Source organism: Bacillus rossius, chromosome 13 (assembly GCF_032445375.1).
Source record: "Bacillus rossius redtenbacheri isolate Brsri chromosome 13, Brsri_v3, whole genome shotgun sequence".
Taxonomy (NCBI): domain Eukaryota; kingdom Metazoa; phylum Arthropoda; class Insecta; order Phasmatodea; family Bacillidae; genus Bacillus; species Bacillus rossius.
This window is the reverse complement of record NC_086340.1, coordinates 890,138-907,416: the sequence shown is the minus strand read 5'-3', so window position 1 is coordinate 907,416 and position 17,279 is coordinate 890,138. Positions and strand designations below refer to the sequence as shown.

The 17,279-nt window shown below is 41.9% G+C and overlaps 1 protein-coding gene across 1 annotated transcript in view; it reads left to right on the top strand.

The window, feature by feature from the left end:
- LOC134538573 (orexin/Hypocretin receptor type 1-like) overlaps window positions 1-17,279 on the top strand; it is a 40,863-nt gene that overhangs the window by 8,923 nt on the left and 14,661 nt on the right. Inside the window, exons 5-6 of the mRNA XM_063379997.1 lie at window positions 9,895-10,080; window positions 10,854-11,100. Of these exons, the coding sequence (XP_063236067.1) occupies window positions 9,895-10,080; window positions 10,854-11,100 (433 nt within the window). The remainder of the gene's footprint in view (window positions 1-9,894; window positions 10,081-10,853; window positions 11,101-17,279) is intronic.

The following is a 17,279-nucleotide window of genomic DNA, read 5'->3' as shown; positions in this document are numbered from 1 at the left end:
GCCTGCGAGAAGGTCTGGCGAGCGATAGTTGGGGACTGCACTGTGGTGCTGCATGGGTGAGTGTGTGCTCTGTAGTACTGCATGGGTGAGTGTGCGAAGGAAGCGGACAGAGGCGGACAGAAGAGCGAGCCACTCTCCAGCCAATCTCCAGTGGGAAGTGTTAGTGTTTCAATGACCAGTGCAACACTAATATTGTTGTGGACAGAGATATTGAGTACAGTAATTAAATTTATGGTGTAGTTAAATTTATGTCGGTCTGCTGCAGGAACGTTAGAAAATGAACCGTTGATGATGGCACAGTGGTCGCTAAAAGTTGGAATAAAAAAAAACTGCTACACCCAAACTTATTGTTCGTGAATATAATACAATCTGTTATATAAATATATTATGATATTATGCCACCTAAATTCATTGTACACTATACATTCATACCCATTAAAACGTAGTCTCACACTTACAAACAAATAATAAAGTAACATAGGTACGCCCCATAATTGTTATTTGATTTTATCGTTGCGCTGATTTGAATTTGAATTATCGTTACATTATAAATAGAAGTTTGAAATTTTAATATGATATGATGTGTACGTGTGTCGTATGTCGGATGTTGGCTAGTTGCGGATGTGCCTATATATTTATTAAGGAGGGGGGGGGGGTTGAAGTGTCCATGTCCTTACAGTGACCCCATTGTCCTTGTCTGTATGTGTCGTGCCCACTGCTGAAGCCCTCGGCACTTGCTGGGCACGTGACAGGTCAAATATAAATAAAAAATATATACCAAGCATTAATATTTTTAATAATTTCAAGATATATGTTAGCTTCATAGACAAATTATTTAAAGCATTTGTACAATTAGAAGTATCGATATTATAAAACACATGACTATTGTATAGCTCGCGTGATAATTACTGAATAAACGAAGGTTGAGGGTTTAACAATATCTTATTTTGAAGCAGTGAATAATATCTAAATATAATGATTTGATATATTTTATATTATTATTCGTATTTGACTCTGGACGACGGATGGTTGCACGCGAGGAAGCAGCAAGGCAGCGTGGAGCGTGGAGCGTGGAGCGTGGAGCGTGGAGCGTGGAGCGTGCGGCCAGATGGCAGCACCAGCAGCCTCTGCCGCGGGACGGACAACACTTTCTCCTCGACACGTGACGCGGGCCGGACCTGTTCCGGTGTCCACTCGTCACTCGGACAGCGCGTGCGACCCGCGAGCTGCTGAGGTCAGCGACCTCAACCCCTCCCCTCACCCCTGCGTGGCCTCGGGGCTTCTCTGCAGCCTTTCAATATATATACTGTATAGAAGTCGCCAGCCCAGGTTATAATTTCTAATACGGTTTTGAGGTAGTTGGTTAATTCACCGCCGCAATCGCCACCATCTCTAGGGCATCGACTTGTGGTGGTCCCTAGCGGACAAGTGTCGAACTCTTCAAACACCCCTTCCCCCTTCCGTTGAACGACCTCGAGCTGCAGTGAATGATAGGTGGGTGGTGCGGGGAATGACAGCGGGCGACAGTGCTGCGCTCTAACGTGTAAATAACAACTAAGACGATACAGGGCGTTACGGCAGCGCACTGCAGCGGTGAAGTTCCCAAGCTGCTCATCATACGCTTCTGAAAAACGTGGAGTAAATCGTATCCACTCGCGACTTCTATACAGTATATATATTCAAAGGTGCAGTGACGCGGCTTGTATCACCTCACAGGTGGAGGCCAGCTATTGGTTCACTGTCAATCTGGAGGACTCTCGGCAGATTAGAGACCATCCATCAAAGAAGTATCCCAATCGCTAGGGACAGGCATTTTTCGCGAAAATGTCTGAACGCCTATTCAGACTGCAACAAGGTAGACCCGCACCAGCTTTTTCTGCCTTTGTGATTGGCGGCCGTCTGCGAGAGAAGTCGTTGCCTTATTGGACCGGGCCACTCAGGACGAGTTCACTTCCGCACTGAATCACTTGTGATTAATCGATATGTACCTGGAAGAAACTCACCCGATCACGAAACACAGACGATGGTGCAGTGTTTTAACTTTCAGTAGGTCTCGGCATCTTTTAGCGAAATATGCATGGCCCTACCAATCGGAAGTTACCCACTTGAGACGCCTCACAATTCAGCAGCCAATGAACAGGCGCTGTTTGGCCGAGTAGGCATAGAATCGTGGAGTCCATCCTGGAGGTCACTGAACCTGCGGAGTTTTCCAATCTCCACTTATAGGGGACAAAAATTTCAACTCACAGTATTCCCACTTCTAGAATTTTTTTTAGTAATTACAAATTTAAAAAAAAAAACTATTCTACTCTATATCATTCATGTGTATCTACACAGAACAACCACGAGAGACGCGGCCGTACGGGAGATACGGCCAACCGCCATAGCTCCGTGACCGACGGCCAGCCAACAGCTGACAGCTGACAGCAGACAGATGATTCCATCGCTGCCGATCCAACATTCCTGCCGCCGTCCGGGGTTCTTGTTTGAACAAGTTTTCATTTAGTTTCTGCAACTCACTGCGTGAAAACTAGCACAAGTGCAGCCATCACTCTGGTGTTGGCAGGCGGGTGTATTTTCTGTGGGGTGATTGGACGCACACACAAAATGCACGCTAAAGCATATAGAGTGTTGCAAGCTAAGCTGTGGCTGTGTTGGCGGGCAGAGGAACTCCCCACGCTGACGTGACGCAAGTGCAGTGCTGCGGAGCGTTAGAGCTTGCAAGGGTGCCATTGGGCTAGTAGGTAGCAAATCTCTCCAGGCATGATTTTTCTCAAAATAATATGATCGCTCATTAGACAGCATTAGTCTATACCCTTTTAACTGGCAGCCGTCTGCAAGAGAAGCTGGTTATCTTATTTAGCTTGACCTATCAAAATGCTATTGCTTCCCCGCTGGATGGCTGTGACTGGTGAACTGGCAGTAGACACACAGCTAGTATGGAAATCAGCTCGCGAGAAGTACGCGGCCCTATTGATCCCCGGTGTGCCTTGCAAGCCGCTATCACCAGATCACCGGCAAGTGTGGGAGTGTTCGTGAACGGAAACAACTCACATATTATTAATACATCATCGGCCACTGTGTTCCTCGACTGCAGCTTTACAAAGTTCCAGCCGCAGGGAGCTGAGGTATTGAAGGAGAATAAACCGAACATATTTACAAAATAAAAATAAACAGGTACTGTTCGCGATCAATAAACTTTTGGGCTATAAATTAGCCATTGTTAGAATAAATAAATACGATTAATTTAATTTTATTCTTGTAATTTAAAGTTTTTTTTTATGTTGTAATTTTTTAATTGCAAATCTTGTATATATATCCTGTAAATATTTATTTGTCAGGCCCATGTCCCAGCTCTGATTGGCACATGCATCTCGGCCCGCAGCCCAGAGGAGGCTGGTGCCCACACGTGTGTGCACACACGGAACAAACACCCTGTATGTTCCCAGGTACACGTGTGCACACGTGGGACATTCTGCATGTGCTCACGTGGACGCGGCAGGCCAGCCAACTGTTGCGGGTCGCGCTCGTTGCGGACCGCACAGAGAATCACGAGCTGATTCATCATGTTGTAAGCTTATATTTTTTTATATATATTTTTTGTTTTTGTGGTTTTTCTATTGCGTTTACGTATTGTTTGAAGTGCACATTGTGTATTGTTCGCTGCGATGCCTAATCACACCGGCCATACGGCGTGGCTTCAGTTGCTTGGAAAGTGTGTGTCAGCCAGCGCTTCCAAGAAACTCACACTCCAACACGACGCGTGACTGTTTACGACCGGCTCGCTCACCTCTGTCATTATCGCCTCTTGCTGTGACTCATCACGACTCACTTCACCGACTCATCTGCGGTGGAAAATGTTTTTGTAAACGGAACTTAATAATCATGTAAGATCGTAAATTAGTAGATACATATACATGCAAGCAATTGCACCGCTACAAAAAAAAATATGCTCGCGGTAATACTGTGTTCAGATTCTTGCCCGTACAGGTATGTTTTGTGATGTACTTTCATATAACACTTTGCGCAGAGTGATTTACTTGTACTGCACTCTAGCTTTTAAAATTTCGGACTTCCATTTATAATGTATTTGGTGGTATAGATTAACACTCACATTTTTGTAATTTTCTTAGTTATTTATAACATTGGTGGATTATAAGTAATTACATTTTGCAAATAATTTTGTATTTATGTAAATTGATGATTTATTTAATAAATCTTATACCAGGCTCAGTCCATTTGGTTGTAAACAATAATGTTTTTAAAAGTCGTTACGTTTAACTTACACCCAAGTGAAGTAACAACTTTTAGATGGCCAAAATGTAAATTTGAAAAGGTATTAAAGCAAGAAAAATGTTACATTATATGCGCTCCTAACATAACCACAACTTAAACAAGACACACAGTCACCAGCTACCCTGGTTGCATGCTTGCTAGCCCGCACACTGGGTAACTAATCAATCACTCAAAACACCGCACGCAAAGAGAGGTGAGACACAGGCTCAGGCGAGCAAAGAACCCGGACCTGCGCTCTGAGAACCAGAGCTAGCCAGAGAGGAAGAAAGTCCAACCAACGAGGAAGGAGTGCTAATGGAAGGGAGAGGCATGATCGATCCCAGGGAGCACTTAAAGCACCAAGGCGTGACAAGGCGCGGCAAGGTTCAAACCCCGCCCTTTGCAATCCGTTCAGGTTAGCGACGACAACAGTTCGGTCTAAGAATATCGTCGCCTAGTGGCCGGCTACTTGTTGCACAGCGGTGAAGGGCGGGTAGCCTGACAGCAGGCGCAGTACCGCCTGCTAACCCTTGCAGGAGGTCGGCGACCATATGAGCGGCGCAGTACCGCGGGCTGCAGATACCCAGGGGTGAAGATACTCGGCTCTACTGAGCACTAATTATATCGTCATCAAGTAGGTAGCTAACTACTTGATGTACAGCGGTTGTCACACTCACACTTTTTCCCTAGGACACAGTGTGACAATTGGATCGCACGTCTAGAAGCAGCTTTGACACCTTTCATGAAATAAAATAGAAACTAAATTTCCTAAATGGCAATCGATGTTACCTTCGCTGATTCTGCCACGACCTATCCTTCAAATTAAACAAAGGAAGCAAGAGAGTTCACATCAGTAATTACGTTAAGTTGTACAGTATTTCTTTAATTCTGCATAAGAACATTAAACATCGCTGTGAGATGGATTCAACAACACTCTAATACACTACAGCTAAAATACCATATTTAAAATTAAATCACATTATGATTATGAATGAATTTTGCCAACTATCATAAAATATTATATCTGTACGCAAACATATAACTAAATTAATCTACAATTTCATTCTTAGTTTTACAGAAATAAACAAAAAAATTACAATTCAAATTTGATATAATGCATTTTAAAATATTTTTATCAATGTTCGGCCCTTTCCTAGTCCAATTTTCGCTATCAGAATATTCTATTTCTTGCCCGTGACGTGAGACGGGAGGGATATTTGCAAACGTAAATCTTTTAGTTAGTAGTGTTGCGTGTGCTCCGCATACGCACATCAAGATGTGTCGCGCGGCGCCTAACCGCGCGCCGATGCAACCAGCACAAGCCGAGTGTTCGCGCGCTGCGCGCATGACGTTCGGAGCCGCTCGGAGGCCCTCGTGAGGCTCGTTTTGGCGGGCTGCCAACCGGACATCGCCGCAGGCGCCGGTTCCGGTTGCCCCGACCGAGAACATTCTGCCATGTTTGATACGAGCAGTTCGCAGAGTATAAAAGGGGTCCCATTTTCCGCTGAGAGAGGAGACTCGTCGCGACCACCAGCGACAACAGCAAGAGGCCCTGCTGGCCTTCGCTGCGGAAGGAAGCTACACTGTCAACACGTCTCGCCGGCCTGCCGTCACGCTGCCCGTTGGAAGAAGCTACCACTTGGTAAAGTACTGTTTCGTCGTAGACACTTATAGACCGAGTGGGTAGAAAACTTAGAGTGAGAAGAGGGGCAGTGGTGACGGAGGCAAGGCTTGGAGACGGCGGTGTGAGCTTGTGAGTCCCGATGAAAGACTTGATATCTGACTGGACATACAACACTTAGGTGCGAAACCCGGCAGTGACACGTGAAGAATAATGCCAGTGCCCACATCGACGAGCATTTGTCCCGCTACGATAGTTTGGGGCGATAGTCAATGGTAACCCCTGCATCAACGAATAAGAACTTGCCCGCAGAAATACGACTCGACAAGAGTAATCGAAGTCGACGACCTGTTATATTAATAATTAGAGGCCTGCGTACCCTCGTAAAAACATGTATAGTGGTCCTTTATGTATTAATCATCTTGTGTATAAATAGTAGTATTTTTGTTAAATTATATTAATGATTATGCTGATGTTTACTAACTTGCGCATTGACAGAGGTGTGTGACATAATATTCTATAAGTCGAGGGGTCTTGTTATTTCTTTTCATTTGCACTCTGGAAATTTATGTACGTTAATTGCTTGTAACTTAGCTTTTGTTTTGACGGTGTACCCACCACCTAGCGCGGTGCCAAGTATGAGAGCACGGGCAATTGTGAAGTGAATTTGTTAAGCTGCATTCACGTGTCTCACGTTGCAATAATTCTTAAACGTTTCTGTTCGCAGACTTTTGAATCAGAGCCACGCCGTAAATATCAACTGTTTACGTTTTTGTCTTTAATGAAGTTGTAATGAATAATGTCATGTATAATCAATAATAAATGTGTTGTTACCATACAGTTGTAATAGCTTTAGATGACATTTCGCCACACTCTGTTGCATTCCTACTCCTTGTTCCCCTCGAGTGTTTAACACAAGAGGCTACAGTAGAATAGTAGATCGTTAATAGATAAATGACGTTAAAACATGCTCATCAAAATATTAGTTGTCAGAGCCAAAACCATTCATTACGCCAAGCACAGTCAAATGCTCCACTGATGTCTTGCGTGTTGAGATCACTACTATCGTGGATTCCACAAATATCATGGACGTAACTTACTTGAGTAGATGCGGTCAAACCCAGTTCGATTCCTAAAGCTGTTTTGTAGACCTCTTAAAATACGCGTTTTGAGAAACACAGGATGAAAAACGAGTTCCTAACTCACTAAAAATAAAAGTAGCGGCGATCATTCCCCGACTGTGGCACGTCAGGCCACTGTTTGCTGCCCTTCAGATTTTTACCTTAGTTATATTTTTTTCTTAGTTAGTATCTCGTTTTTTAGCTTATGTATTTATGTATTAGGTAGATTTCGAAGAAAGACTACCTATTGCAGCCGTTACCATGGTGCAACTTTCTGGAAATATTTATATAGTTATTCGTTTCATGGTTCATAGACTCCAAAACCATTGCCAACTCTAAGGTTTATATGTATATCACATTTTCATGGACACGATAACTGTCGTAACTTTGCACAAATCACCTCCAAACTGATACATGAAATAAAGTAATAGAAAATCTCGGTCGAGTTCATTAATGGGTCAAATCCGACCAAAGGGAAAGAAATGGGAAAGGTAAAAAAAATTGCTATAACGCCCATAATATGAAGAATATCGCATTCGTTTGAACGCATTATGATCATAGGGGTAATACCAAAAACCACTGTCTTAAAATATATATTTTGGTAAAATACAACAAAAACTGCAACGTATTAAAAAAAAGGGTTGGAGGACAAATAATTCATAACTCCCTTAGAAAGCACACAATAGAATTCGTCCATATTGTTTGCAAATCTTATAATTTTTATCCAGAACGTTTGTCTGAAACAATTTTTGGTAACACGAACCGTTACTGCAGAGGACTGATAAAAATCGGGATTAAATTAAAAAAAAATTATAATAATTTCCATACCATTTACATTATTATAACTGTTATTATTTATCTTGTTCATTGCAAAGCCATAAAATATTAGTTACAACTTCCGTCCGAAATGAAATTTTTAACGACCATCCATTAGTGCAAGGGGTGGGGAAAATCAAGGGATGAATGACAAAAATAATCATAACTCCCTTAATACGCACACAATTAAATCCGTTCGAATTGATTGTAAACCGTACAAATATGATCTAAAACTTTGCTCGGAAACAATTTTTTATTAGACAAACAATAACTGCAAGGGGTTGAAAAAACTAGTGGTTGGAATTTGAAAAAAAAACTAAAACTTCGGTACCATGTTCTTATTTATTTAAAACTATCTAAATATTAACTAAAACGTTTGTCTTAAGTATATTTTTATGTTACATACCACTACTGCAACGGGTGGAAATAACAAAAATCGAAAGACAAAAAAAAAACTTTTTTAGTAGACATAATCTCAGAACCGTTATAATCTATTGAACAATTCTTTACACTATCCAAAACCTTTGACTGAAATTTTTTTTGATGAAACGAACTTTTACCGTAAAAACCAGTTATTTAATGCAGTTTTTTTGGACATACGCCATTGCAGTTTTGCACTGTTTGTCATGGAAAAATTTCCGAAAATCAAAGGAACAAATAAAAATATTTTGATAATAAAATTCACAGAAAACAAGACTGAATCAGCTGATGTCGGACAAACAGAAACAACGATTATACTAGACAAGTAATTTGGAGAACATATCGACCACAACACGGACAAAAAAAATGTTCAACATGTAAATATCATACAGCACAAGAATTCCGTTGAAGGAATTTAGTCAGGAAGGGGGGGGGGGACAACAATATAACAAGACAGACGAACACAGTGGACTAACAACGACGAGTCAGATTAAATGCAGGCAGAGAAAAAATCATGGACAACGCAGCAAACATAAAAAACACAACATGATGATAAACAAGTACCATGGATGAAACAACGACGATGGCACTGATAAACGCAGAAGATATCCAGTGACAACACGTGAGACTGTCAGCTCGAAGAGTAGCTGAATCTCGAGAAGCCTAAGATGTAGGTACATAGAGTTCTGTCCCTGCCCGAACACGCCCGAATATTCACCTTCGGCCAACCTCGGGATTTGTTTTATTTTTGCGCAGGAAAAATGAATTCAAATATATTAAAAGTGGTCGGTTAGGTTAGCTACATTAAAACACTATGGACTGTTAGTTAAGTTAGTATAGCTACATTAAAATAAACAGAGAAATGTTTATATATATATTTCTTGTGTGCGTGTGTATGTCACTGAACTCCTCCTAGACGGCTGGACCGATTTTGATGAAATTTTGTGTGTGAGTTCACGGGGATTCGAGGATGGTTTAGATTCACAATTGGATATTTTATCTCGATTCTGAGTTAAGAAAAAACTAAAAAAACACGCTTTAAAAGCAAAAAAACTAAGCATTGTTGATAATTAGTCTCCATGGCAACGGGCTTTTGCATTGTTGTTGCCTTCTGCGTAACCATGGGAAAGGTTTTTGGTAACGGCAGTGGCGTGCCCAAGAGGAGGGGTATGTATAATGAGAAGATACAAAATGTCCAGCGTAGAAATACTTACCGCCATATCCATATCTCACAAAAAGTACATTTGGGCAGGACAATGTCTGTCGGGTCCGCTAGAAAGATATATAGAGATATATATATGTAGAAAGATATATAGAGAGATAGAGATATAAATAGAAAGATAGAGAGAGATATAGAGAATTAGAGAGATAAAGAGAGATGGTTAGTATACGTTTAAAAAATTACATTATTAATAAATTAAAAAATTGATTGAGGCATTGGAACGCATGCCGGGCATTATCTAGTATAAATAAATAAATAAATAAATAAATATATATATGCCTATATATAAATGAACCCCGAGGTTGGCCGAAGGTGAATATTCGGGCGTGTTCGGGCGGGGACAGAACTCGATGTACATCTGAGGCTTCCACACCTGAGCTCTGGCAGTGTCGTCGCGGGGGAGGCAGGGCGCGTCGCAGGGGAGGCAGGGCGTCGCGACGCCTGCGCGCGGCGGCGCCCTTGCAGCCCTCGGCCCGCCGCTCGGCAGTAGCGTCGCGGCGCGCAGCCATGGGGCGGCGCAACGACTCGCTGGGCTGCAGCAACGACTACTGCGTGTCGGAGGACGAGTACCTGGCCATGGTCGAGGAGCACGTGTTCCCGAGACGGTAGGCCCCGTCGTGTGGAGCTCTGCAGGGCCCAGGTGTGGCGGGCTCGGAGGCAGTGTTTAGTGAACGAGCGGGTCCAGTTCAGCTGTTAGACTTCTTTATGAGTTTATTATAATGAAAATGTTGGTCAAACTAAAATTACAGCAGTTAGTAAACTTTTAGAACTCCCAACTTTTTCCAAAAAGCAATTTAAAGTAATTATTTGCTTTGAGAAAAGAAAACCTAAAATTATTTTAGTTTTTTTTATACATTGTTATTAAGCCAATTGTTTGATGATTTCGTTAAAACTAGTAATAAATACACACTATTATTATTATTATTATATACACGATACTCTCATGTAAAGTTTGTGTAAAAGACGTTCCTACATAACACGAGCATTCAATATAGACCACTTGGAACACAATTCCTGCAGCTTCTATGTATGAGGCATGTTTTTGATATAAGTAATAGGGGTGGGGGGAAGTAAATGCAGTATTGTAGCCTGCAACAAATATCGTCGACGGATATTCGTTTACAGTAATAACATGGTGGAGGGGGAAAGCTGCGCAAAGGATGTTGAACACGAATCTTCGCGCAATTTACCGCCCAAAATTAGAGTAATATATAATGAGCGACTTATCTCTCCCTTCTTCTTACAATAAACGATAACTGTAAAAATTATTCGTTACAGAAAAAAATGCTAGGGAAGTAAAAAATTAAAATGTTATATGCAGCCCATTAGAAACCAACAACGTGTGCGCTGCAGGAGTTAGTTCCGCTCGCTGCCGCAGGTACGAGTGGGCGCTGGTCGCCATGCACGCCGCAGTGTTCGTGGTGGGGCTGGTGGGCAACGCGCTGGTCTGCGTGGCAGTGTTCCGTAACCCCTCCATGCGCACCGTCACCAACTACTTCATCGTCAATCTCGCCGTCGCCGACTTCATGGTCATCCTGTTCTGCCTGCCGCCGTCCGTGGTGTGGGACATCACCGAGACCTGGTTCATGGGCACGGCGCTGTGCAAGGTCGTGCTCTACTTCCAGGTACCGTGTTCCGCTCGTGTCTGCATGTTTCTATCACATGGGCATGGCGCTGTGCTAGGTCGTGCTCTACTTCCAGGTACCGTGTTCCGCTCGTGTCTGAGTGTTTATAACACATGGGCACGGCGCTATGCAAGGTCGTGCTCTACTTCCAGGTACCGTGTTCTACTGATGTCTGCATGTTTCTAACAGAGACCTGGTTCATGGGCACGGCGCTGTGCAAGGTCGTGCTCTACTTCCAGGTACCGTGTTCCGCTCGTGTCTGAGTGTTTATAACACTAGGGCATGGCGCTATGCAAGGTCGTGCTCTACTTCCAGGTACCGTGTTCCGCTCGTGTCTGCATGTTTCTAACACATGGGCACGGCGGTCTGCAAGGTCGTGCTCTACTTCCAGGTACCGTGTTCCGCTCGTGTCTGAGTGTTTATAACACATGGGCACGGCGGTCTGCAAGGTCGTGCTCTACTTCCAGGTACCGTGTTCCGCTCGTGTCTGAGTGTTTATAACACATGGGCATGGCGCTATGCAAGGTCGTGCTCTACTTCCAGGTACCGTGTTCCGCTCGTGTCTGCATGTTTCTAACACATGGGCACGGCGGTCTGCAAGGTCGTGCTCTACTTCCAGGTACCGTGTTCCGCTCGTGTCTGCATGTTTATAACACATGGGCACGGCGCTCTGCAAGGTCGTGCTCTACTTCCAGGTACCGTGTTCCGCTCGTGTCTGAGTGTTTATAACACATGGGCATGGCGCTATGCAAGGTCGTGCTCTACTTCCAGGTACCGTGTTCCGCTCGTGTCTGCATGTTTCTAACACATGGGCACGGCGGTCTGCAAGGTCGTGCTCTACTTCCAGGTACCGTGTTCCGCTCGTGTCTGCATGTTTATAACACATGGGCACGGCGCTCTGCAAGGTCGTGCTCTACTTCCAGGTACCGTGTTCCGCTCGTGTCTGAGTGTTTCTAACACATGGGCATGGCGCTATGCAAGGTCGTGCTCTACTTCCAGGTACCGTGTTCCGCTCGTGTCTGAGTGTTTATAACACATGGGCATGGCGCTATGCAAGGTCGTGCTCTACTTCCAGGTACCGTGTTCCGCTCGTGTCTGAGTGTTTATAACACATGGGCATGGCGCTATGCAAGGTCGTGCTCTACTTCCAGGTACCGTGTTCCGCTCGTGTCTTAGTGTTTCTAACACATGGGCACGACGCTCTGCAAGGTCGTGCTCTACTTCCAGGTACCGTGTTCCGCTCGTGTCTGAGTGTTTCTAACACATGGGCACGACGCTCTGCAAGGTCGTGCTCTACTTCCAGGTACCGTGTTCTACTGGTGTCTGCATGTTTCTAACAGAGACCTGGTTCATGGGCACGGCGCTGTGCAAGGTCGTGCTCTACTTCCAGGTACAGTGTTCCGCCCGTGTCTGAGTGTTTATAACATCGTTCCAATGCTGTGACATGTCATATCCAGCATCCTTTGTTTGTTAGTTTGTGGTTAAGTGTTTTATATTATCAATTATTTGCTAAATTAAGGAATATTTTTAATTTTAATTAAGTAGTGACTATACAAATTTGCTTAGAATCGTTTCTTCTAATTTGTGGAAATAACTTGAAGTTATGTTTTTTGACTGAGTTTGGAATCCTGGTACTTAAATGTTTTATAATTGTTAATAGATCATTTCCAAGTAAGATTTATTCGCAAATTTTTTTTACAAATATCCAGTATTTAATTTAGAAAATAAATTCTAGTTCTGTTTTTAGTCACTGTCTTATTTTTTTTTTTACCTGATGTGTGTTATTTAATAAATATTCACGATGAAAACAGAATAATAAAAGTAATATGTCAAAGTTCCCCTGTATTGAAGCATGCTGTTTTTTAAAAACCAGCAAACAGAAAATATTTATTTACAAATAAAAATAAATGAAATATGTAAGCTACCTAGCCTCATAAATAGTTATTCTTCTGCGTTTGGACAAATATTATTTTGTATGGAAATTAAGACTATCAAGTCATAAAACATTTTGCTAATGAACACTTCGCGTGCCGTCTGATGGAGTGATTGCGTGGTGTAGTTTTGGAGCGACGCCGACTGCCGACCAATGAACGCTTCTGAATGCTAATAGCAGCTGTCACGTGATTGCTGTGCGATGGAGGGAGCTTCAACACACCCCTCCCTCCCCACTCCCCGCAGCAGCTCGGCCTCTGGCGCCGACTGAGGGAGGCGGGTTTGTGTTTTATATTTCATTTATTATTTCTCCGGCACACAGAGAGGCACAGAGATGTCCTGTGGTTGTGCAGACAGTTCGGTCTGGACCAGGGAGGCTGCGGGTCTCTGGTCCCGTACATCATCTCGTGGCTAGCACCACCCCTCTCTGCCCCTGGCAGCCCGGGTCCGCTCGCCCGCCGAGCCGCGCGGTTCGGCGGGTAGTCTTCTGCACAGGCGCTCGCTGTAGCCGGCAAGGGGGAGGGAGACAGCATTGCCGTGGCAGGCTACTGGCTACTGCAGTACCCCCTCCCTCTCCGCACGACTTTCATTAGCCGAGAGAACAGTAAATAGGGACGCATGCTTTATTAAAATATCAGCACTCCGTTAGTTGTTCTACGAGGAACGTGTTTGCCAACGGCCAATTGGCTTTCCCCTTGCAGAGAAAATGTAAAAGAAAATAATAACTTAGACTGTCACATTTAATAAAGCATTCGTCTATATTTACAATATTTTTCAGGGGAAAATATATGCTTACCATACAACGTAAAATAAAGATATAAAAAGCTACAACCGAACGGATTATGAATAAAAATAAATAATTATCTTGTCTCCTAGTTTGATATGAGATGAAGTGATAAAGCAGCCATCTATAATAATAATAAATTGTAATTTTTTTTAAAACTTTGACTATAACACGCTTAGTTAAAAAGGAAAATTTATCACTCACAAAAGCAAGCTTGTGTGTGAGTGTATCTAGTCACTTTAATCTACGTGCAGTATTTTGACTAGTGTAAACCTTTTTAAAAATTATAACACTTGACAAATAAATAAAAATATCTTAAGATGTTTTATAATTTTTTTTAATTTTACATTTAAAAAGAGCAATTATTAATTTAAATACAAGATGAGGTATAATATTATTTCGAAAAATAAATTCGATACATAAAAATGTCATAAATTAATATTTAAAGGAAAATTACAAGTACATAAATTATTACAGTTTACAAAACCTTACTTAAATATTTTTTAGTTAAAATTTGAGGCTATTTTCTGCAATGTACTAAATTCAATTACAATCGTGAAACCGATTATGGCTGTCGCGTGACACGTTAATGTGCCTTACTGTGGATTTACCACATCGGTTTTTGCATCTCACTAGACAGAAATAACAAATAAAGAGAGCTGAAATCGCGGTGAGCGTTAATGTTAAAACTGCGGCTGTATTCAACAGCGAGAGAGACACGTGGCTATAGCTATCTGAAGAATAGCATCTGCCATCCTCTCTGAAGGTTCGCATTACCCCATCTCCCTGAAGAAGCGGGTTGAGGTCTTGCGCACTCGCTATTACCGCGTCCGGGCAGACGGAATTCATGCTGACGGAGATCATCACAGGAACGCTTTATGTGTTACTCCACTTCGTGAGCCACTGGAGACTGGCCCGGCAAACACTCTTTATTTTATCTTATTTGAGGGTGCCGCTTCAGAGCCAATTGCGTGACGACGCCCAAGGATCTCTGGCTCTGAGTTGGCGCACCAACCCGCAGTGTTTGCCCCCGCTATGTGACGTGAGCGGGCGGGAACAGGCAGGATGCTAGTGGGTCGCGCTTCGGGGAGACCAGCAGTATTCAAGCCTGCTGAGATGTATCAGCTTTATAACGCCACTAAATACCTACATTTCTTTTCTTCTTTTTGTTTTGAATAAATCTCTTTTATACTACTAATGCGGATGAAGTCGTGCCTTAGAAGTTGCCAAACCTCTTTGAGTGATTTGTGGCATACATTGCATACTGTTAAAAAAAAAGATTTGCCAACATAATTGGTGTTTACCATTGATTGAGATTTTATAATACACTTTATATTATTTTTAAAAAAAATTTAGAAGAACTGTTACATATATCACAACCTAAATTCACGCGTAGCTTATATTTAATAAAAAAAATTATCAGAGTGATATTGCTTCGCGTATGGTGATAAATAGTGAAATATTAAGCATTTGCTGATTATTTGTGATGAAACTAAATCCTGGACAATCAAACGAAAATGATAATATTTAAAACTTAGAAACTCTAATTGAACACTGATTAAAATAACTAAAATTCAGTCATCGTTTATTTAATTAATATCAATCAATAAATTGTAGTAAAATACATATTTGACTGAATTTAAGAATTTAAGAATATTTAAAATTATTTTACATTATATTTTACTTATACATTTTAATTAGAATACAAAAGTAAAGAATCTATCCCAGAAAGAATGTTATTTCATCTTGTTGTGGTTAGACAACAACTAAAATGAAAGGACGCAGTGATGATGAACCAGCGACAAGAACATAACCTTTTTCATCTATTATTTACACAATCTACAAATGTCACACTGTCACCATAAATGATCTTCATCCGAAGGGACTATTACTTTGTTTCCCTTTTTGTCTGTAAATGAAATAAAACCATTTGCATAATGCATTAAGCCCAACTCAAATCGCTCTCAGCAGATCTAAATGACACTTCTCCTAAAGTTTGGCAATGGAATCAAAATTAAATGCCTGTCACGACAAATCAGCAAAATACATTACCAAAATAGTATTAAATAACTTTATGTTTACACGGGCTATTTACAGGTTTCCTAAAACAGTTGTGATGTATTAAAACATTCCAATTCAAATTCAAATCAAAAAATTCACAGTTTATGCCTTACCTCCAACAAACGCACTCGTTGACTCCAAGGCGAGTCTTCAAAAGACTTGGGACACTAGTTTACTCGCCACAGAGTGCTGTGACTGGTGAAGAGTCTAAAGCATTGGGCGTAGTGTTCCCTGCAGTCCACACTCCAGGAGTTGTTCCCTCTCCTGGACTCCTGTCGACTCCAGCCCACCGAGCGGTCTGCCCTCCTGGTCACCCCTGCGCCGCGCGTGGCTCGGGCGAGTGTACAGCCCTGGCGCCGCGACCTCTGCCCTCCTGTGAACTCGCACAGGCCCGTGTTGCGTGTCTGATGTCCAGACCACCGCACGGCAGGTCGCGAGGACGAGAACCGTCAAGACACTTGCTCGCTCGTCTAGAGACACCTTCACAACCAGCACGACTGTGACAGTCTCCCGTTTATCAAGTAGCAACATATTTAGTTATAACTTACTTTCTTACATATTAATATTTCAAAAAGAGTAATTTAAATGGCCGATGACGTATTCTTGGCTGTATGACTTAAGCAGTAACAGTTGTAACAAGGTTTCTAACTTTATTGATATTATTGATATTTAGAAATAAACATTATGAAATATGACTTATGAACAGTAAAAATATAAAATGAAGCAAGTTTCCTTGTTACAAAGGTTTTTTTAACCTTTGTATCAAAATTGAGATGTTTTTTTTATTAACTATTACAAAAGTTTTGTGGTTGTTAATATTTCTAAAATCTTTTGGTCAAAACTTAGGTGTCCGCAGCGCCTTGCGTAAAGCCCAAATCTGAAACAGTGACAAGTCTGAGAAGCTATAGTCATCGAGAGGTCAGTTGACGAGCTGTTGATGACGGGATTTCTCTGGGAACTCATGTATAATGCATACAATTGGCTGATAAATAAGCGAACCAAGGCCACCGCTTCATACTGTAAAAATCAATAGGATAAAATGGAGCAGGTTAAAAAATCTACAATTTAAATCCAACTGTTGGAGCAGTTACCGCTTTTTAACATGCAGAGCGTAGCCATACGCGACGCACCTATTACATGTGGAAATAACACTTAAAATTTCAGGGATTTTCAATCAGGATTTTTACACTGTTAATTCAGAACACGTGTGATGTTATTTTGATTAACTGTGTTACATGTTTATGTGTTTACGAACACCATAACTTAAAATAATTTTGATTTATACTTAATTATTTCATAAAATTTTCGAAGCTTTATTTTTGATTTTTTATAATTTATTTAAAAATAAATTTACCTTGACGAAAAGTGCGATTGCAAACGAGGCGTGTGTTGTGTTAATTTC